Consider the following 21,846-nt stretch of genomic DNA (forward strand, 5'->3'; position numbering starts at 1 on the left):
AATCAGGTCAGTGTTAATTTTGGTGAGTCTCATGGAGGGTTCTTCTCTGTGAGGCCTAGTGAGCTTTCTCACTCATCTCCACAAACAAGCGCAACCTGTCGCTATGGCACTCAGCTTGTGGTATCTTCCCTCTGGCCAAAAGTGGGAGCTGAAACCACCAACAGGATCTCCCAGGAATCCTTCAAAAGCCTTGAAATAGCTGAAAACCTTCACTGTTATTCAGGGAGAGGAAAAGCCAGAAGGAAAAATTGGAACCATAGCTGTGTTTGCTTCTCAGAACTGCTTGCCTTTCAAACATCAACAAACGTACCATCAATTAGGAATCATTGCTCCCAGCTCATTCTAGTGGAAACCATTGTCAACTAAGTGCTGAACAAACCAAAACAGAGATTTCTGGGATTGCTCAGCAGGTCTGGCAGCATCTGTGAAGAGAAATCAGAGTTAATGTTTCGGGTTCGATGACCCTTCCTCAGAAACTGGAGGACAGAACCATTCTGAGGAAGGGTCACTCAATCCAAAGTGTTGCACCCGCAGTTCTTTTGGTCAATTTAACCCTGCCTGGCTTGTTTCCCCTATTGCCTCCGTGCTCTATCATGAAGTGCATGGCAACACGGTGGCTCAGTGGTTAGCACTGCTGCCTCACAGCGCCAGGGACCTGCTTTGATTTCAGCCTCGGGCGACTGTCTGTGTGGAGCTTGCACATTCTCCCCGTGTCTGCGTGGGTTTCCTCCGGGTGCTCCGGTTTCCTCCCACAGTCCAGGGCCAGGTGGGTACATTACAGAAGGTCAGTATGGATTCAGTAGGCCAAATGGCCTGCTTTCACACTGTAGGGCTTCTACAATGTTTCCCCTGCTCAATGCCATAGTCTTCCTCCTGCACTGCTGTTCCCCCAGCTCTTCAGAGTCCATCACACCCTCTCCTTGCTTGCTCCAGTTGTAGAGATTATCCACACACTCTGTCTGAGTCACACTACAACATTCCCCCATTCCCTGTATCCTTATAAGGTATTTGGTCCTTGAAACAAGAGACTTCTCAAGGATATAGTTACCATGGCAGCTCCTAGAATAGCTGCTGCAGAATTCTAAGATGTGGCATCACTGATCACAGAGTACTTGGACATGGAAGAAGTGTAATCTTTTTCTGTTAATGAAGGCAAATGTCTCATCATGAACTGTGTCTATGATACCCTGTGCCTGTGGTTACCCGCTACACTGGCACAGCCCACTGCCCACTGCCCACTGTTGACTCTGTCCTCACCCCAGGAAAATCAGACAAAGCAATGTGATCTGACACAAGTTACACAAGTATGGCCCTTGGTATAGTTTTGGGATGAGGGTTGTGAGATCTTAGAATCTTTGAATCCCTACAGAATGGAAACAGACCCTCCGTTCCAATGAGTCTACACTGATCCTCCATAGAGTAACCCACCTAGACCCATTTATCTCTAACTAATGCACCTAACCTACACATCGCTGAACACTATGGGCAATTTATCATGGCCAATTCACCCTAACCTGCACATCTTTGGGACTGTGGGAGGAAACCAGAGCACCCAGAGGAAACCCACGCAGACACGGGGAGAATGTGCAAACTCCACACAGACAGTCACCGGAGGCTTGATACTACACAATCACCAGTACGCAGTTACATAAAAGCTTAGCATAGTCATCACCTTGCCAACCACAGGGATAGCTAATACCCTCAGCTCTAAAAAAATCACTAGACATTATAAATATTGGGTTAAAAAAAACAAAGAACTGTGGATGCTGGAAATCAGAAACGAAAATGGAAAGTGAAGGAAAAACTTAACAGGTCTGGCAGCATTTTATGGAGAGAAAGCAGAAATAACAATTTGGCTCCAGTGACACTCTTCCAAAACAGATCTTTCTGAACCAGGATCACTGGACCTGAAACGTTGACTCTGCTTTCTCTCCACAGCTGTTGTCAGACCTGCTGAGTTTTTCCAGCACTTTCTGTTTTGTTTGTGAATGTTGGAGTTTGAAAAGTAGAATTGCATTACATCCAGACTGAATTAATTAGTTTAGGCCTAATTTCTCTAATTTATAACTAGCAAAACAAGGATTCACATGAAAATTTATTTCTTTGGGGAATCATGTGATCTCCACACTGTGAACTATTTTGTTGTAGACTGAAACAGGTTGTAATGGATCAGTATATATAAAAAGGAGAGTAGCTAAAGTCAACCTTGGCTCCTTCGAAGCAGGAAGAGGAAGAATCATTATCAGAAATGAGAAATGGTGCAGACATTGATAAAAAAAATTATACTGCTCTTCAGGTTAAAAGACACAAGTTCCATTCCAGAGGGAAATCAAGTTATTTAAAAGAGTAAGGAAATTAAAGTAAGCAAGGCCTGTAGAGAAGAAATATTAGAGAAGTTTACAGAGAGTAGACTCTTACAATCCTAGGGGCTGATGGCCTATATTCAATGCTTCTGAGAGCAGGGGCTACAGAGATAGGGATGCACTAGATTTTCCACAATGTTTTGGATTCATGAATGGTCTCAGGATATTTGAAGTTAGCCAATGTAACCCTATTATTGAAGAAAGAAGGGAGAGAGGGAACAAAAAAACATCAGTCATCTTAGGGAAATGCTGGAATCCATTATTATTGGAATCTACTTGGAATGCATTTAATGAATTTTAGTCTGATCAAAGTCAGCATGCTTTTACAAGACGAAAATCATGTTTTAACAAATTACATCTGCCTCACAGCATCCGGGACCCGGGTTTGATTCCCGCCTCGGGCAACGGTCTGTGTGGAGTTTGCACATTCTCCCCGTGTTTGCGTGGGTTTCCTCTGGTTGCTCCGGTTTCCTCCCACAGTCTGAAGATGCGCAAGTTAAGTGAGTTGCCCATGCTAAATTGCCCTATAGTGTCCAGGGTGTGAAGGCTAGGTGGATTAGCTATGGGAAATGTGGGGTTACAGGGATAAGGTAGAGGGGATGAGTCTGGGTGGGATACTTTTCGAAGAGCTGGTGTGGACTTGTTATGCCAAATGGACTGTTTCCACACTGTAGGGATTCTATGAAAGATACTAGTGTTTTTGACAATGTAAGTAGTTACTTACATTGTCAACCCTGGATAAAGAGGAACCAGTTAGTTATAAAAGGCATTCAATAAGGTGCGATGAAAGGTTAATACACAAGACAAGGCCTCCTTGAATTGGTGTAATATATCACAGATGTAGCGATGGAGGATCGATTACAGGACAGGAAGCAAAGAGTTTAGATAAATGTGTCGTTTCAATTTGACAGCTGCGGTATGCTGTAAGGAGCAATGCTAGGACCTCAGTTATTGACAATCTTATTAATGGCTTGGATAAAGTGACAGAGAGAAATGTGGACAATCATGCTGCTGATACAAATCCAGGTTGGATAACAAACTCTGAGAAACAGACAGAGAGATTTAGACAGATTAACTGACTAGGTATAAAAACAGAAATTGCTGAAAAGGCTCGGCAGGTCTGGCAGCATCTGTGGAGAGAAATCAGTGGGCCCCAAATGTCAGCTCTGAGTTCTCTCCACAGATGCAGCCAGACCTTCCTATCGGAAAGATGTTGTGAAACTTGAAAGGGTTCAGAAAAGATTTACAAGGATGTTACCAGGGTTGGAGGATTGGAGCTATAGGGAGAGGCTGAACAGGCTGGGGCTTTTTCCCTGGAGCATTGGAGGCTGAGGGGTGACCTTATAGAGGTTTATAAAATCATGAGGGGCATGTATTGGGTAAATAGATAAGGTCTTTTCCCTGAGATGGGGGTGTCCAGAACTAGAGGGTATAGGTTTAGGGTGAGAAGGGAAAGATATAAAAGAGACCTAAGGGGCAACTCTTTCACACAGAGGGTGGTATGTGTATGGAATGAGCTGCCAGAGGAAGTGGTGGAGGCTCGGAAGGGTTTGGAGGAATATGAGGTGGGTGCTGGCAGGTGAGACTAGTTTGGGTTGGGATATCTGGTCAGCATGGACAAGTTGGATGGAAGGGTCTGTTTCTGTGCCGTACATCTCTATGACTCTACGACTCTATGACCTGCTGAGCATTTCCAGCAATTTCTGTTTTTACTTCTGATTTACAGCATCCACAGCTTTTTCAGTTTTTAAATAAAAGAATGGAAGTGGAAGATTACTCAACTTGTTAAGAAGAAAAGAAGAGCTGAATATATTCAGAAGGTGTAGATCTTGTAAATGTTGATGTTCAGTTGAGCTTGGGCATTGTGGGTACATGGAATGCAGAAAGTTAACAAGCAGCTAAGCAAACAATTCGGAAGCTAGAGCCTTTATTCCAAGGGGATTGGAGTACAAGAGGAAAAAGGTCTTGCTACAATTGTCCAGGACATTGGCCAGATCATATCTGGAACACTGTGAGCATTTGACAATCAGATATAAGGAAGAATGAATTTCCATAAACGGGACTACAGTGAGGTTTTACTAGACTGATCACTGGGTGAAGAAACTTCCTGGAATGAATGCCCTGTGAATTGGTGTTCCATTTTCTGGAGAAGAATGAAAGACAATCTCATCGAAACACACAAGTTTCCAAGGAGCTGGACAGGATTGATACAGAGAGGTTATTTTCCTGTCACTGGACAATCTGGAACATAGGGTAGAGTGTCAGGATAATGGAATAATTCTTCAGGACTAAGAAGAGGAGAATTTTCCTTAGCCAAAGAATGAAACACTCTCTCCCTGATGGTTGTGGGAGCTCCACCATTAATATATTTAAAACTGAGAGAGACTGACTTTTGGTCCCTCAGCAAATTGAGGACTGGACAAGAAAATGGAGTGGTGCTGGAAAAGCACAGCAGGTCAGGCAGCATCCAAGGAGCAGGAAGGGCTGATGAAGGGCTTTTGCCCGAAACGTCAATTTTTCTGCTTCTCGGATGCTGCCTGACCTGCTGTGCTTTTCCAGCACCACTCTGATCTAAACTCTGGTTTCCAGCATCTACAGTCCTCACTTTTGCCAAGAAAATTGAGTTACAGTCAAAGATTAGCCATGCTTGTATTTAATGACAGAACAATTCTGTATGGCTTACTCCAGCACCTATTTCTTATGTCTCCTTTTTTTCCTCAATCAAAGATGATTCTTCAACCACGACTCAAGGGCTTTGACCAACCTATTTCCTGCAATCGTGCTGCCACTCTTTCCCCTCCCACCCACAATCATGACAAGGTTCCTCTTGTCCTCTTCTTCCACCTTACCATCCTCTCAAGACAATACCTCCTGCTTGAAGTGGCAACCAAGTTCAGTCTGTCCCCTTTCTGAAGGAACCCTTCCCTCAGTAACACCCCTCAATCACCTCCAGATGCTACTAATGTAATTGCCATATGTGACCTCTTAACTCCTCCGCTCTCACCTTCCAAGGCTCTAGACACCTCTCTCTCCCAGATCAGATAGTGATTTAGGTATTCTTCTGTCAACTTCTACAGTTTTCCAAAACCCAGCACATGCTCCCATGCTCTCAAAGAAACCCAATCAAAGGTTTACCTTTGTTTTCAAAGCGATGATTTTTTTTCTGAGTCACTGTCAACTTTCACCAAACATCCTAACTTTACAGGATCATTTTGGAAGTGGACGAACCAGCATCGAACCATAATGGAGGACAACTCCTTTTTGGCAATGATGGCTATCTCTACATTTTCACTGGAGATGGTGGAATGGCCGGGGATCCATTTGGGAAATATGGAAATGCCCTAAACAAGTAAAGTATTATTTCATTAGACTTTGGCTGATAATTTTCTGAAATGGTTCATGGCAAAGGGCTGTTCCGTAAAGCATTGACAGCCAACAGTGGAAGAACTGCAGAACTGGGGGTGGGGGAAGAGGTTGTGAAACAACAAACAAGAATGGGCCAGTCAGGCACAAGTCCATAAGGAACAGGAGGAGGCCATTCAGCCCCTTGAGCGTACTCCACCATCCAATAGGATCATGGCTGAGCCAACATTCCTCACATCCATGTTCCTGCCTTTTCTCCGTGACCCTTGACTCCCCGACTGGTCAAGAATCTCTCTCTCTCTCTCTCTCTCTCAGTCTTAACTATACACAAGGACTCTGTCTCCACAGCTCTCTGTGGCAAGGAGTTCCAAACATTCACAACCCTCTGGGGGATGAAATTCCTCCTCATCTCAGTCTTAAACTGGCACCCCTTCATTCTGAGAGTGTGCCCTCTGGTCCTAGACACTCCCTCTCAGCATTGACCCTGTCAGGCCTTTGAAGAACCCCATATATTTCATTGAGATCGCCTCTCAACCTCCTAAACTCCAGTGAGCAGAGTCCTAACCTGTTTGCTCTTTGCTAGTAAGACAATCCCTCCTTCCCAGGTACCATCCTAGTGAACCTTCCCTTACCTCCTTTGAAATGATATCATTTTGAAATAAGGGGACCAAACCTGCTCACAGTGCTCCAGATATGGTCTCACCAGCCCCTTGTTCAGTTACAGTAAGAGTTCTCTACTCATATATACTCCAAATCCCTTGAAATAAAGGCCAACATTCCACTAGCCTTCCCCATTAACTGCTGCGTCTGTGTGCTAGCTTTCTGTTATGTACACAAGTTGCAGCTTTATGCAGTTTTTCGTCATTTAAATAATATTCTGCTCTTTTCACACTTTCCCACATTGTATTCCATTTGACAATGTTTTGCCCACTTACCTCTCTGTAAACTGTTTGTACCTCTCTCTCACAATCTGACTTTCCACCTATGATAAAAATCACACAAAACCAGGTTATAGTCCAACAGGTTCACTTGGAAGCACTAGCTTTCGGAGCGCTGCTCCTTTGACAGTTTGCTAAACTAGCTACCTGATGAAGAAGAAGCACTTTGAAAGCTAGTACTTCCAAATAAACTTGTTGGACTATAACCTGGTGTGTGTGAGATTTTCAACAACTTCCTTAAGATTCAGGACAGAGTTGCCCTGGGAGTCCTCAACATTGACTCCAAACCTCATGAAGTCTCATAGCTTCAGCTTAAACCTGGGAAAGGAACCCTCCTGCTGATTACCACGTACCATTGTCCCTCGGCTGATGGGTCAGTACTCCTCCATGTTGAGCAGTACTTGGAAGAAACACTGAGGATGGCAAGAGCACAAAGTGTACTGTGGGTGGGGGATTTCAATGCCCCCCAACAAGAGTGGCTTGGCAGCAATACTACAGATAAAGCTAGTCGGGTCCTAAAGGGCATAACTGCGAGAATGTGTCTGCGGCAGGTGGTGAGGGAACCAACAAGAGGGAGAAACATACTTGACCTCATCCATAGCAATCTGCCAGCTGCAGATGCATCTGTCCATGACAGTATCGGTAAGAATGACCACTGCACTGTCCTTATGGAGACAAAGTCCCACATTCACATTGAGAATACTCTCCATCATGTTGTGTGGCACTGTCACTGTGCTAAATGGGATAGACTTCACACCGATCTAGCAACTCAAGACTGGGCATCCATGAGGCACTCTGGGCCATCACCAGCAGCAGAACTGTACTCCAGCACAGTCTGTAACCTCATGGCCCGGCATATCGCCCACTCAACCAGTACCATCAAGCCAGGGGATTAATGGAGAGTGCAGGAGGGCATGTCAGGAGCAGTACCAGGTATACCTGAAGATGAGACAACAACCTGATGAAGCCACCAATCAGGACTACTTGCGCACTCAGCAGCACAAGAAGTAAGTGACAGGCAGAGCTAAGTGACCCCACAACCAATTCGATCTAAGCTCTGCAGTCCTGCCACATCAGGAATGGTGGTGGATAATTAAAAAACCCACTGGAGGAGATGGCTCCCCAAATATCCCCATCCTCAATGATGGAAGAGCCCAACACATCATTCCATAAGATAAGGCTGAAACATTTGCAACAATCTTCCACCAGGAGTACTGAGTGGATGATCCACCTTGGCCTCCTCCAGTGGTCCCCAGCATCACAGATTCTAGTCTACAGCAAATTTGATTCATATCATGAGATTAAAATGTGGTTGGAGGCATTATATAGTGCCGTAGGCCTGATAACATTCCGGCAATAGTACTGAAGACGTGTGCTCCAGAACTTGCCGCTCCCCTCGCCAAACTCTTCCAGTACAGTTACAAAACTGGCATCTACCCGACAATGTGGAAAATTGCCCAGGTATGTCCTGTACACAAACGCAGGAGAAACCCAACCTGGCCAATTACTGCCCCATCAGATCATCAGGAAAGTGCTGAAAGGGGTTATCAACCGTGCTATCCAGCAGCACCTGCTCAGCAATAACCTGCTCAGTGATGCCCAGTTTGGGTTCCCCCAGGGCCACACAGCTCCTGACCTCATTACAGCCTTGGTTCAAACATGGACAAAAGAGCTGAATTCCAGAGGGGAGGGGAGAGTGACAGCCCTTGACATGGAGGCTACATTTAACTGAGTGTGGCATCAAGGAGCCCTGGCAAAGCTGGAATCAGTGGGTATCAGGGGCAAACACGCCCGCTGGTGAGAGTCGTAGGGTCAGAAATGCCGATGACTGCACAACGTTCAATTCCCTCCCTCAGGGCATTGTGGGTCAACCCAGAACACATGGACTGCAGTGGTTCAAGATGGCTGCTCACCCTCACCTTCTCAAGGGCAATTAGGGACTGGCAATAAATATTGGGGCCAGCCAGCAACACCAACATCCCACAGATTAATAACTGAAACCAAATCCATTCCAATTCTTTTCCAACACCAGATGTTAGGCTCATGGACCTATAGTTTCCTGTTCCTTTGCCTCTTTCCCTCCTTGAACGTTGGCAGATTTCATTCAAGCCTACTCAGCCATTCAATAAAATCATTGCTGACCTGCTTTTAACCTCAACTCCACAGTTCTGTATATCCTCAACCATCTTTCATCCACTTGGTAAACAAGAATCCATCCAAATTTGCCTTAAAGTTATTTAAAAATACTAGTTTTGAGGAAGGGAATTCCAAAGATTTGCAACCCTTAGAGAAACATTGTTTTCTCATCCCTGGTTGAGATGGGCAGGCCCTTATTTTTAAACTCTGACCCCTGTTTCTAGATCCTTCCACAAGGGTAACCATCCTGTCTATGTCCACCTGGTCAAGTTCCCTCAGGATCGTATACCAATGGGTTGGTTTTTCTTTCAGATTTTCCTTTCTTGCTGAACAATGCGGTGATAATTGCAGAATGTCGTTTTCCATTTCATTGAAGGCAGATGCAAATAAATACGAGATTCACTTTGCCAATGAGCCATCCAGTAAATATTTCAGATGTTGTTTGTCGGCATTGCAATGTAATTTTCCTGTGTCTTCACGCCTCTCTAGGTCAGCTTTACTGGGTAAAGTGCTTCGGATAGATATCAACAATAATAATCGTGGTCCCCTTTATAAGATTCCCCCAGACAATCCCTTCATCCAGGACCCAGATGCTCGGCCAGAGGTATATGCCTACGGAGTGCGGAACATGTGGCGATGCTCTGTAGATCGAGGTGACCCTCAAACGAAAGAGGGAAATGGAAGAATCTTCTGTGGGGATGTTGGACAGAACAAATTCGAGGAAATTGATATCGTTGAGAAAGGGAGGAACTATGGTTGGAAAGCAAGAGAGGGATTTTCATGCTATGACAAGAAGCTCTGTGGAAATTCCTCCCTGAGTGAGAAACTATTTTTTTAATGCTCATCTAAAATAATTGTTTGTGGCACCAATAAATCTTAAGGCAGTTCCCTCAGCCACTGCCTTCATCCAAATCTTTGTGTTCCATTTCAACTGTTAGCTCCATGTCCTTCAGTTGTTTCAAAAGTTCTGGAGCCTATAACTTGAACTATTCTTTCTCCTGACTCTGCTTTCTATTTCCAGCATTTCACCACTTGAAAACTCCCTCCATTTTATTCTATTAATTCAGCCCTTTGCTGACAATTTATTCCAAAACTCTACTCTCCTGAGGGTGAAAAACATTTGCCTGATCTTTCTCTTTTTCCACAATAAAGGCAAAATATTGCAGGCGTGGAAATCTGAAACAAGCGCAAGAAATTGTTAGAGAAACTCATCAAGTCTGGCAGCATCTCTGGAGACAAATAGTTAACATTTCAAATCCAGTATGATACATAAAACTGATATGATTATTTGTTGTCATGTTTACCTGAGTACAGTGAAAAGCTTTGTTTTGTGAGCAGTACAGGCAGATCATAGCAAACACTGATATACAGATTATAGGGTGTTCAGACAGATTGGGGCTCACAAGGTTACACTGCACAGGAGGTGCACAAAGAAAGATCAATGTTAAATTTGAAGATAGAGAGTCTATCCATCAGTCTAATAAGAGCAGGGAAGAAGCTGTTCCTGAACCTGTTGGTCTTCAGACCTATAAGTAGATTTAAGGGAAAATTATTAGTAATGACTTAAAATTGAGTTTTAATAGTATAGAACGGTTGTAAGAAATGTGAGAATAAGGTCTGCTGTAGAGAGCTCACAACGAGTCAACTGGTGTTGACGCCATTAACTCTGCTTTTCTCTCTCTCTTTCTTTCTCTCTCTCTCCAACGATGCTGCTGGACCTGCTAAGTTGCTCCAGCATTCTCTCTCTTTATTTTCTCCTTTCCAACTTCTTCACCCTGGAACTTGAGAGATCTATCAGACAATTTAATGCAGCAACTTTGTCAAAATAATCACACAGTAAATAATGAAACTATCATATTTTGCCATTATTTATTAAGAGTCTTGGGTTCTGAGGATAAGCACAGGATACTTTAGAGCCTTTAATATAGAAATAGGAGCCAAGGTGTTGCATGGAAAAAATTATTTAATTACTTTCTGTACCGAAGACCATGAGAAACGGGAACAGGTGCAGGCCATTCGGCTCCTCCACTGTTCAATAGGATCACTGTTCACTGATCGAATACTCCTCACTCCACTTCCCTGCCTTTCCCTTGACTCCCCGACTGATCTCTGTCTCTCTCTCTCTCTCTCAGCCTTTAATATACACAAGGACTCTGTCCCCACAGCTCTCTGCGGTAAGGAGTTCCAAAGATTCACAAACCTCTGAGAGAGGAAATTCCTCCTCATCTCAGTCTTAAATTGGTGCCCCTTTATTCTGAGACTGTGCACTCTGGCCCTAACTCTCCCATGATCGTATGAGGAAAGGCTGAGGCACTTGGGGCTGTTTTCATTGGAGAAAAGAAGGTTTAGGGGTGACTTGATAGAGGTGTACAAGGTGATTGGGGTTTAGATAGGGTTGGCCGTGAGAACCTTTTCCCACGTATGGAGTCAGCTATTACGTGGGGGCATAGCTTTAAATTAAGGGGGGGTAGGTATAGGACAGATGTTAGGGGTAGGTTCTTTACTCAGCGAGTCGTGAGTTCATGGAATGCCCTGCCAGTAGCAGTGGTGGACTCTCCCTCTTTATGGGCATTTAAACAGGCAATGGATAGGCATATGGAGGATAGTGGGCTAGTGTAGGTCAGGTGGGCTTGGATCGCTGCAACATCGAGGGCCAAAGGGCCTGTACTGCGCAGTATTTTTCTATGTTCTATGTTCTATGAGGGGAAACATCCCTCTCAGTCTTTGCTCTGTCGAGCCCCTTAAGAATCCTGGATACTAACTGCATACTAACTCATACACAAGAACACCTCGATCCCTCTGCACGTCGGAATTCTCCATGGAAGGAATACTCTGCTTTTATTATTCTTCATGGCAAAGTGAACCATGGCACATTTCCCCATATTATACTCTCAGATCATTACCCACTCACTCAACCATTCTATGTCCATCAGCGACCCCCTTGTCTTCTCTTCACAATACATTTGTGCTATCTTTGTGCTACCATTCGCATCATCTGAATCATAAATTTGAAAAACGAGGCCCCATGTACCATGACAACTGGATCCTGCCCCTCCCAATCAAATGCACTGATCAGTCAAAGAATCCCTACCATGAGGAAGCAGGCCATTCAGATCTCTGAGTCTACACGAGCCCTCCAAAGAGCATCCCACCCCAATCCAATCCCCTACTCTGTCCCTGTAACCCCACATTTCCCATAGCTAACCCACTTAGCCTGCACATTATGGATAATTCAGCAAAGGCAATCCACCCTAACCTGCACGTCTTTGGACTGTGGGAGGAAACCAGAGCAAACCCATGCAGACACGGGGAGAATGCTCAAACTCCACACAGACAGTGTAGAGTTCAGTGGAATTGAACCTAGGTCCCTGCCGCTGTGAGGCCGTAGTGATAACCACTGAACTGCCATGCTGCCCCTGAGTCTACAGCAGATGTCATGAAACCTGACACTGGTGATATAACACTGGATTCACGTTCTTGATGGCACAGAGCTGTGTCTACATATCACCTATCACCACCATCTTCCTTTGTATTTCCTTCACTTGCATCATGCTGCAATTGTCCGTTAGTTCAACCACCGTCAGACCTTACTGTCAGCTAAACAAGCAGGAAGGATCTCAAACCTGTTGGATGATCACAAAGGCTGACTTATTCATTTCCCTTTTTAATATATTTTACTAACCCTATCACCTGCCCTTGTATTGTTTTCAGCCTTAAAAATAGAAAAGACCTTTTAACCAATTACCATTACCATTGCTCACCAATCAGCTAACCTCTCTGTTGTAGTAGAGTCAGAATCAATTCCAAACCACCATCAGGCTGCCTTTTGATTCTCATGCAGTCATAGAGGGTTACAGCATGGAGACAGGCCCTTCGGCCCAACTTGTCCATGCCGCTCACGTTTCACAATTAGTCTAGTCCCATTTCCTTCCATCTCTAATCCACCCATGGATCTGTCTGAATGTTTTTTTTTAAATGACAAAATTGTACTCCTTACTCTTCTAATTGATGCTGACTGACACAGGGTCCTCATTTTTCTTGCTCTCGTAACTTGGTTGAATTTTACAGACAATTTGAAGGAGAGAAGAGTGCATCTAAAACTAGAATTTTAAACCTGAAAGGGGGAATTTTGAACACATGAAATATAGCTATCCAAAGTAAACTGGTAGATTGATAGCTCAATAGAGATGCATTGGCTGACATTTCAGAATAGCCAGAAATGATTCATTCCAAAGAAAAAGAAAATATTCAAGGGAGGATACATCATCTGTGGTGAATTTTGTTTTTAAGAGTGACAAATCTAAAGAAATTACCATATAATTGTGCCAAGGCAATTGGACTGATTGTTAAAAAAAAACAGAAAAGAATGACTAAAAGATTAATGTGGAAGGAGAAATGAAAGTATAATAGAAAGTTGGTTGGAAATATAATGTCCTGATGGACTTCATCCCAGGGTCTTAAAGGAAGTGGCTACGAAGAAAGATGATAGGTTGGTTTTAATTTCAGTAATTCCCTCGACCTGGGAAATGTTTGGAAAATAGGAATGGAGCTGAAACAAGATACTATAGGCCAATGAATTTAACATCTGTCATAAGGAAAATGTTAGAAACTGTTTTTAAAAACATTAAAACAGAGTACTTTAAAAGTTCAAGATAATCAGGAGGGATCAATGTGAAGGGGATATTTAACATAACATGAGGGGTGCATAGGGTTAGATTATTTTATTTTAGGTTAGGAATAACCCTCGGCACAACATCGTGGGCTGAAGGGCCTGTTCTGTGCTGTACTGTTCTATTTAACCCTGTCTATATCCAGGGAATACGATATGGGTAGTTCCATGTTGTTCAATAGAAGCATGCCTTTGATTCACAATAATTTTGTTTACCTCAGCTTTTCTCCTCATTGGCTACTGAGACATTGAACAGTTTCTTGCTGTTCTTTCACAGATGGTGTTCTGCCTATATTTGCCTATCCACATAGTGTTGGAAAGTCTGTCACTGGGGGTTATGTCTACAGAGGCTGTGAATCTCCCAACCTTAATGGACTCTACATATTCGGTGACTTTATGAGTGGGTAAGTTATTAACAATTGACTTGTAAAAACCATTGAGATAGTCAGTGGTCGCTGGAATTTATAGAGGGGAAATGCATGTCAGGGACTGGGGAGAATGTGAAAAGACAGATCATGCCATAGTCCATAGTTTGGGTTTTATAGAAGGTTTTAATGGTGGTGAGGCGAAGAGTTAACAAAGATGGAGTTTCTGAAGGTCAAGACATTTGAAAGTTGTGACGTTGATACTGGGGTACGTGGTTAATCATTGAATCATAGAGATGTACAGCACTGAAACAGACCCTTCGGTCCAACCCGTCCATGCTGACCAAATGTCTTAAATTAATCTAGTCCCATTTGCCAGCATTTGGCACATATCCCTCCAAACCATTTCTGTTCCTGTACCAAATGCCTTTTAAATGTTGGTATTGAACCAGCCTCCATAATTTCTTCTGGCAGCTTATTCCATACCACCCTCTGCATGAATATGTTGCCCCTTAGGTCCCTTTTAAGTCTTTCCCCTCTCACTTAAGACTATGCCCTCCAGTTTTAGATTTCGCGACTGTGGGGAAAAGACCTAGACTATTCACCCTATCCATGCCCCTCATGATTTTATAAGCCTCTACAAGATCATTCCTCAGCCTCCGACGCTCCAGGAAAAATAACCCCTACATTCAGTCTCTCCCTATAGCTCAAACCCTCCAACCCTGGCAACTTCCTTGTAAATGTCTTCTGCACCCTTTCAAATTTAACAACACCTTTCCTATAATAGGGAGACCAGAATTGCAGTATTCCAATAGTGGCCTAACCAATGTCCTGTACAGCAGCAACATGATCTCCCAACTCCTATACTCAGTGCACTGACCAATAAAGGCAAAGCTACCAAATGCCTTCTTCACTATCCTTTCTACCTGCAACTCTACCTTCAGCAATGCACAGGGAGCACTGGAAGTGCCTCATGGCCAAACCATCAGTTGAATGGTAGACTTCTTTGATCTACCGTTCTCCCCATCATGCTGTCCAAGAATGCACTGCCTTGGACAGTAGTTAGGGCAGGAATCTTTACAACCTTTTGAAAAGAAAGAACTTGGATGAGCCTAGAACATAGAACATAGAACAACACAGCGCAAAACAGGCCCTTCAGCCCTCAATGTTGCGCCAACCTGTGAACTAATCTAAGCCCATCCCCCTACACTATCCCATCATCATCCACGTGCTTATCCAAGGACCGTTTAAATGCCCCTAAAGTTGCTGAGTTAACTACGTTGGCAGGTAGGGCATTCCACACCCTTACCACACCCTGCGTAAAGAATCTGCCTCTGACATCTGCCTTAAATCTATCACCCCTCAATTTGTAGTTATGCCCCTCGTACAAGCTGACGTCATCATCCTAGGAAAAAGACTTTCACTGTCCAGCCTATCTAATCCTCTGATCATCTTGTATGTCTCTATCAAATCCCCTCTTAGCCGCCTTCTTTCCAATGAGAACAGACCCAAGTCTCTCAGCCTTTCCTTTTACGACCTTCCCTCCAGACCAGGCAACATCCTGGTAAATCTCCTCTGCACCTTTTCCAATGCACTTGAAATGTTGTAACATTCAAGGCTATGGGGCTGGTGCGGGAAAGTGGGACTAGTGCAGGCAATAGTGTTTTTTTTGGTGGGCTGACTGGGATGCCTCTATCATTCAACCACAGTGAGAATTGTTGATCTTAAACAGGTCTAGGACCAGCCAGAGGCCCTGCACATGGACACATCCTTGATGCACACTGCAGAACTTTAGATTAGATTAATTACTTACAGTGTGGAAACAGGCCCTTCGGCCCAACAAGTCTACACCGACCCGCTGAAAAGCAACCCACCCAAACCCATTCCTCTACATTTACCCCTTCACCTAACATTACGGGCAATTTAGCATGGCCAATTCACCTGACCTGCACATTTTTTTGGACTGTGGGAGGAAACCGGAGCACCCGGAGGAAACCCACACAGACACAGGGAGAATGTGCAAACTCCACACAGACAGTTGCCTGAGGCAGGAATTGAACCCGGGTCTCTGGCGCTGTGAGGTAGCAGTGCTAACCACTGTGCCACCATGCCACCCACATTTACTGAGGAATGTTCCCTCTACAGTTCAGTGATGCATTCATCCCCTTAAACTCAGCCGGAGACCTCTTGGCTTCAGGCACTTGCATTTGCTAAATAATAACATACATAGGAAACCAGAGTTTGGCAGCAGTTTGGAGCATAGGGCAGGAGGAGATAACAGAAATAGAGAGGGGTGTCACTACTATAGAATTGGTCATGAAGGATGAAAGACATTTAGTTCAACTTTGTGTTTATGTTAACATTGATAATATTAAATTAAATTTGACCAGAGACAGTATATTCCTGTTAGGGTGAAAGGCAAGCCTGATAGGTGTAAGGAATGCTGGATGACTAAGAGAAATTGAGGTTTTGGTTAAGAATAAGAAGGAAGCATATGTCAGATATAGACAGCAGTGATCAAGTGATTCCCCAGAAGAATACAAAGGCAGTAGGAGTATACTTAAGAGGGTAATCAGGAGGGCAAAAAGGGATATGAGATAACTTTAGCAAATTGGGTTAAGGAAAATTCAAATGTGTTCTACAAATATATTAAGGACAAAAGATTAACTAGGGAGAAAACAAGACCCCTCAAAGATCCGCAAGGCAGCTTATGTGTGGAAACGCAGGAGATGGGGGAGATAATAAATGAGTATTTTGTATCATTGTTTACTGTGGAGAAGGATATGGAGGATCGAGATAATGGGGAAGTAAATAGGGAAATCTTGAAAAGTGTCCATGTTGCAGAGGAGGAGGTGCTGGACATCTTAAAATGCATAAAGTTGGATAAATCCCCAGGTCCTGATCAGGTGTACCTTAGAACCCTGTGGGAGATGTTATGGACTAGGCCCAGACCCTCAAAATATTTTAAGAAGGTAGCCTAGACCCTAACTTTTTTCTTATTTTAGAGGTAGAGGTGAAGTGGGTGTTCCAGGTGTGATACAACTGGTCAAACCACTCGGCTTTAAGCAAAACAGAATTTATTTAAACATTACAGTTAAAACATCATCAAAAGAAATAGGAATTTGGAATAACTTAACCAGTGGAAAACTTAACCGAATACTCAATCTAATAATTTATCTAACCAACTGTTCCAATAAAGTAACATCGCATAAACATACCCCTTGGCAAAAAGGTAAATTCAAACACAGATTCTTACAGGCAGGAGGGAGCAATATCCAGACAGAGATTTCAGAGACAGTCAGTGAGGAATCATCCCAAGCTTGCAATCCTAGTACTCATCCATCTTGTGAGTTCTATAGCGAAAACAAAACTAGGAAAACTAGGAACTGGGAGAATTGACCACTCTCCTTCCATTGCTAAACTGTTAAAAACAATCCGCCCACCACCACCTCACATTCTTCGACAGCTTTGTCGAAGCCCCACTTCAAAAAAACCCCAGGACAAAATAACCATTTTTAAAAGTGACAGCATTATCACAGAAGCTAGGGAAGTGATTGCAGGGCCCCTTGCTAAAATATTTGTATCATCGATAGCCATGAGTGAGTTGCCAGAAGATTGGACATTAGCTAACGTGGTGCCACTATTTGAGAAATGTGGTGAACCCGTATACCATTTGCAGAGAGGGAGCGCCTTGGGGCATATAGAGAGACTCCATGGTATCTGGAATCAGGAGCTCGGGGAAGAAATTTTGTCAGAAACATGGGAGGAGATATGGGAGAATTTAAAGAAAATCTCAATATGCAATAAGGCACAAGCTATGCAATTGAAAATGCTTCACAGGGCCCATATGGCACCAGAGAGGTTAGTAAAGTTTAAGAAAGGATCTCCTCCAGGATGTCCCAAATCTAGAATTAGCACAGGCACCCTTACACGTTGCTATTGGACCTGCTACAAGAATTGAAATTAAGACAGATCCCTTCTTTTGGGATTACCGACTCTGCCCTCTCTGGGTGAGCACAGGGAGACGTTATTTAACGTTCTTACACATTGTGCAAGGAAGCACATCCTAATGAACTGGTTATCAGAAAAAAAAAACCCAGGTCTTGTGGGGTGGTGCAGACTTGTGATGGAGTACGTCCCCCAAGATTTTCTGACAAGAGTGGTGCGCCTTGGAATGGACCAATTGCATAAGACATGGCAGCCCTTTGTAAATTACATAGACGCAGACCTATAGGTGGTACTGATTAGGGCCTTTATATAGCCACAAGCGCCATATATGGTGGTCCGGGGACCCTGGGGAGAGGAGGCCTGGCAAATATGGGTATAATAACCATTGCTCCTGTGAACAGGAGCTTTAGTGGAGATGTGGTGAGTGGAGTAATGTAATTTAATTTTATTTTATTTTATTTAATTCAAGTTTATTTTAATTTAAGTAACTATGAGAAGCTCAGGTCCCGTAGAGTAGTAGGTAGTTCATTGTCAACATTACTGTAGTGTAATACTGTGACATCATTTCTGTTTTTTTTGTATTTTTGTATTTTTTTTCCTTCTGTAAAAGAGCAAAAAGTTTTTATTTAAAAAAAAAAGGGTGGTAAGGACAAGCCAGGGAATTATAGACCAGTGAGCCTGACGTTGGTGGTGGGCAAGTTGTTGGAGGGAATCCTGAGGGACAGGATATACATATGTTTGGAAAGGCAAGGACTGATTAGGGATAGTCAACATGGCTTTGTGCGTGGGAAATCATGTCTCACAAACTTGATTGAATTTTTTAAAGAAGTAACAAAGAGGATCGATGAGGGCAGAGAGGTAGACGTAATTGAAATATACTTCAGTAAGGCGTTCAACAAGGTTCCCCGTGGGAGGCTGGTTAGCAAGGTTAGATCTCATGGAATACAGGGAGAACGAGCCATTTCGATAAAGCAGGAGAATCAACGTTTCGGGCATAAGCCTGCTGCTCAGATGCTGCCTGGCCTGCTGCGCTTTTCCAGCACCACACTTTTCAACTCTGGTCTCCAGCATCTGCAGTCCTCACTTTCTCCCATTTCAATAAAGAACTGGCTCAATGGTAGAAGACGGAGGGCGGTGGTGGAGGGTTGTTTTTCAGACTGGAGGCCTGTGACCAGTGGAGTGCCACAAGGATCGGTGCTGGGTCCACTACTTTTCATCATTTACATAAATGATTTGGATGTGAGCATAAGAGGTATGGTTGGTAAGTTTGCAGATGACACCAAAATTGGAGCTGTAGTGGACTGCGAAGAAGGTTACTTCAGATTACAACAGGATCTTGATCAGATGGGCCAATGGGCTGAAGAGTGGCAGATTAGATTAGATTACAGTGTGGAAACAGGCCCTTTGGCCCAACAAGTCCACACCGACCCGCCGAAGCGAAACCCACCCATACCCCTACATTTACCCCTTACCTAACACTACGGTCAATTTAGCATGGCCAATTCACCTGACCCTGCACATCTTTGGACTGTGGGAGGAAACCGGAGCACCCGGAGGAAACCCACACAGACACGGGGAGAACGTGCAAACTCCACACAGTCAGTCGCCTGAGGCGGGAATTGAACCCAGGTCTCCGGCGCTGTGAGGCAGCAGTGCTAACCACTGTGCCACCGTGCCGCCAATGGAGTTTAATTTAGATAAATGCGAGGTGCTGTATTTTGGAAAGGCAAATCAGGGCAGGATTTACACACTTAATGGTAAGATCCTGGAGAGTGTTGCTGAACAAAGAGACCTTGGAGTGCAGGTTCATAGCTCCTTGAACGAGGAGTCCAGGTAAATAAGATAGTGGTTGTATGCATGTCTTTACAGAACATAGAACATTACAGCACAGTACAGGCCCTTCACCCTCAATGTTGCGCCAACCTGTGAAACCAATTAAAAGCCCACCTAACCTATACTATTCCATTATCATCCATATGTTTATTCAATGACCATTTAAGTGCCCTTAAAGTTGGCGAGTCCACTACTGTTGCAGGCAGTGCGTTCCCCACCCCTACTACTCTGTGAGTAAAGAAACTACCTCTCACATCTATCCTATATCTATCACCCCTCATTTTAAAGCAATGTGCCCTCATGCTAGCCATCACTATCCAAGGAAAAAGGCTCTCACTGTCCAACTATACGGAATACTCCAAGTGCAGCCGCACCAGAGTTTTGTACAGCTGCAACATGACCTCATGGATCCAAAACTTAATCCCTCTACCTATAAGAGCTAGCACACTATACGCCATCTTAACAACCCTATCAACCTGGGTGGCAACTTTCAAGGATCTGTGTACCTGGACATTGAAATCCCTCTGCTCATCTACACTACCAAGAATCTTACCATCAGCCCAGTACTGTGTATTCTTATTGCTCCTTCCAAAGTGAATCACCTCACATTTTTCCACATTTGCTACCTCTCAGACCAGCTCTGCAGCTTATCTATGTCCCTTTGTAACCTGCAATATTCTTCCGCACTGTCCATAACTCCACCAACTTTAGTGTCATCTGCAAATTTACTAACCTATCCTTCTATGCCCTCACACAGGTAATTTATAAAAATGACAAACAATAGTGGACCCAAAACAGGCCCTTGCGGCACCCCACTAGCAACTAAACTCCAGGATGAACATTTCCCTTCAATCACCACCTCTCTTTTCTTGCAGCTAGCCAATGTCTGATGCAAACCCCTAAAACACCCTTAATCCCATGCCTCCATATAAGTATGTACCTGTCAGGCAGGGAGGAAAGGGTCATGTGAGGGAGCCATGGTTTAATAAAGAATTGGAAATCCTTGTTAAATGGAAGAGGACGGCCTATGTAAAGATGAGGCGTGAAGGTTCAATTGGGGCGATTGAGAGTTATAAGGTAGCCAGGAAGGACCTGAAGAGAGAGCTAAGAGCAGCAAGGAGGGGACATGAAAAGTCCTTAGTTGGTAGGATTAGGGAAAACCCTAAGGCTTTCTATAGGTATGTCAGGAATAAAAGAATGACTAGGGTAGGAATAGGTCCAGTCAAGGATAGTAGTGGGAAGTTGTGTGTGGAGGCTGAAGAGATTGGGGAGACACTGAATGAATACTTTTCGTCAGTATTCACTCAGGAACAGGACATTGTTGCCGATGTGAATATTGAGTCACAATTAATTAGAATGGACGGCTTTGAGGTATGTAGGGAAGAGGTGTTGGAAATTCTGGAAAGGGTGAAAATAGATAAGTCCCCTGGGCCAGATGGCATTTATCCTAGGATTCTCTGGGAAGTAAGGGAGGAGATTGCAGATCCATTGGCCTTGATTTTTATGTCCTCGTTGTCTACAGGAGTAGTGCCAGAAGGCTGGAGGCTAGCAAATTTGGTTCCCTTGTTCAAGAAGGGGAGTAGGGATAACCCTAGTAACTATAGGCCGGTGAGTCTCACTTCTGTTGTGGGCAAAATCTTAGAGAGAATTGTAAGGGATAGGATTTATGAACATCTGGATAGGAATAATGTGATCAAGGATAGTCAGCATGGTTTTGTGAAGAGCAGGTCGTGCCTCACAAACCTTATTGAATTCTTTGAGAAGGTGACTAAGGAGGTAGATGAGGGTAAAGTGGTAGATGTGGTGTATATGGATTTTAGTAAGGCGTTTGATAAGGTTCCCCATGGTAGGCTACTGCAAAAAATACGGAGGTATGGCATTGAGGGTGAGTTGGAGGTTTGGATTAGGAATTGGCTGGCTGGAAGAAGACAGAGGGTAGTAGTTGATGGTAAAGGTTCATCTTGGAGTGCAGTTACTAGCGGTGTTCCGCAAGGATCTGTTTTGGGACCATTGCTGTTTGTCATTTTTATAAATGACCTGGAAGAGGGGTTAGAAGGTTGGGTGAGCAAGTTTGCGGATGATACGAAAGTCGGTGGAGTTGTTGACAGTGAGGAAGGACGTGGCAGGTTACAGCGGGATATAGATAAGTTGCAGAGCTGGGCAGAAAGGTGGCAAATGGAGTTAAATGTAGCTAAGTGTGAGGTGATTCACTTTGGTATGAGAAACAAAAA

The 21,846-nt window shown here is 43.9% G+C and overlaps 1 protein-coding gene across 1 annotated transcript in view; it reads left to right on the top strand.

Annotated features, from left to right (window-relative positions):
• hhipl1 (HHIP-like 1) overlaps window positions 1–21,846 on the top strand; it is a 73,568-nt gene that overhangs the window by 26,467 nt on the left and 25,255 nt on the right. The window contains exons 3-5 of the mRNA XM_087989582.1: window positions 5,569–5,712; window positions 9,290–9,618; window positions 13,747–13,873. Of these exons, the coding sequence (XP_087845708.1) occupies window positions 5,569–5,712; window positions 9,290–9,618; window positions 13,747–13,873 (600 nt within the window). The remainder of the gene's footprint in view (window positions 1–5,568; window positions 5,713–9,289; window positions 9,619–13,746; window positions 13,874–21,846) is intronic.

This window comes from Chiloscyllium plagiosum, unplaced genomic scaffold (genome assembly GCF_037043375.1).
Source record: "Chiloscyllium plagiosum isolate Xiang-an unplaced genomic scaffold, Cpla_swu_hap1 HiC_scaffold_8, whole genome shotgun sequence".
Classification (NCBI taxonomy): Eukaryota; Metazoa; Chordata; class Chondrichthyes; order Orectolobiformes; family Hemiscylliidae; genus Chiloscyllium; species Chiloscyllium plagiosum.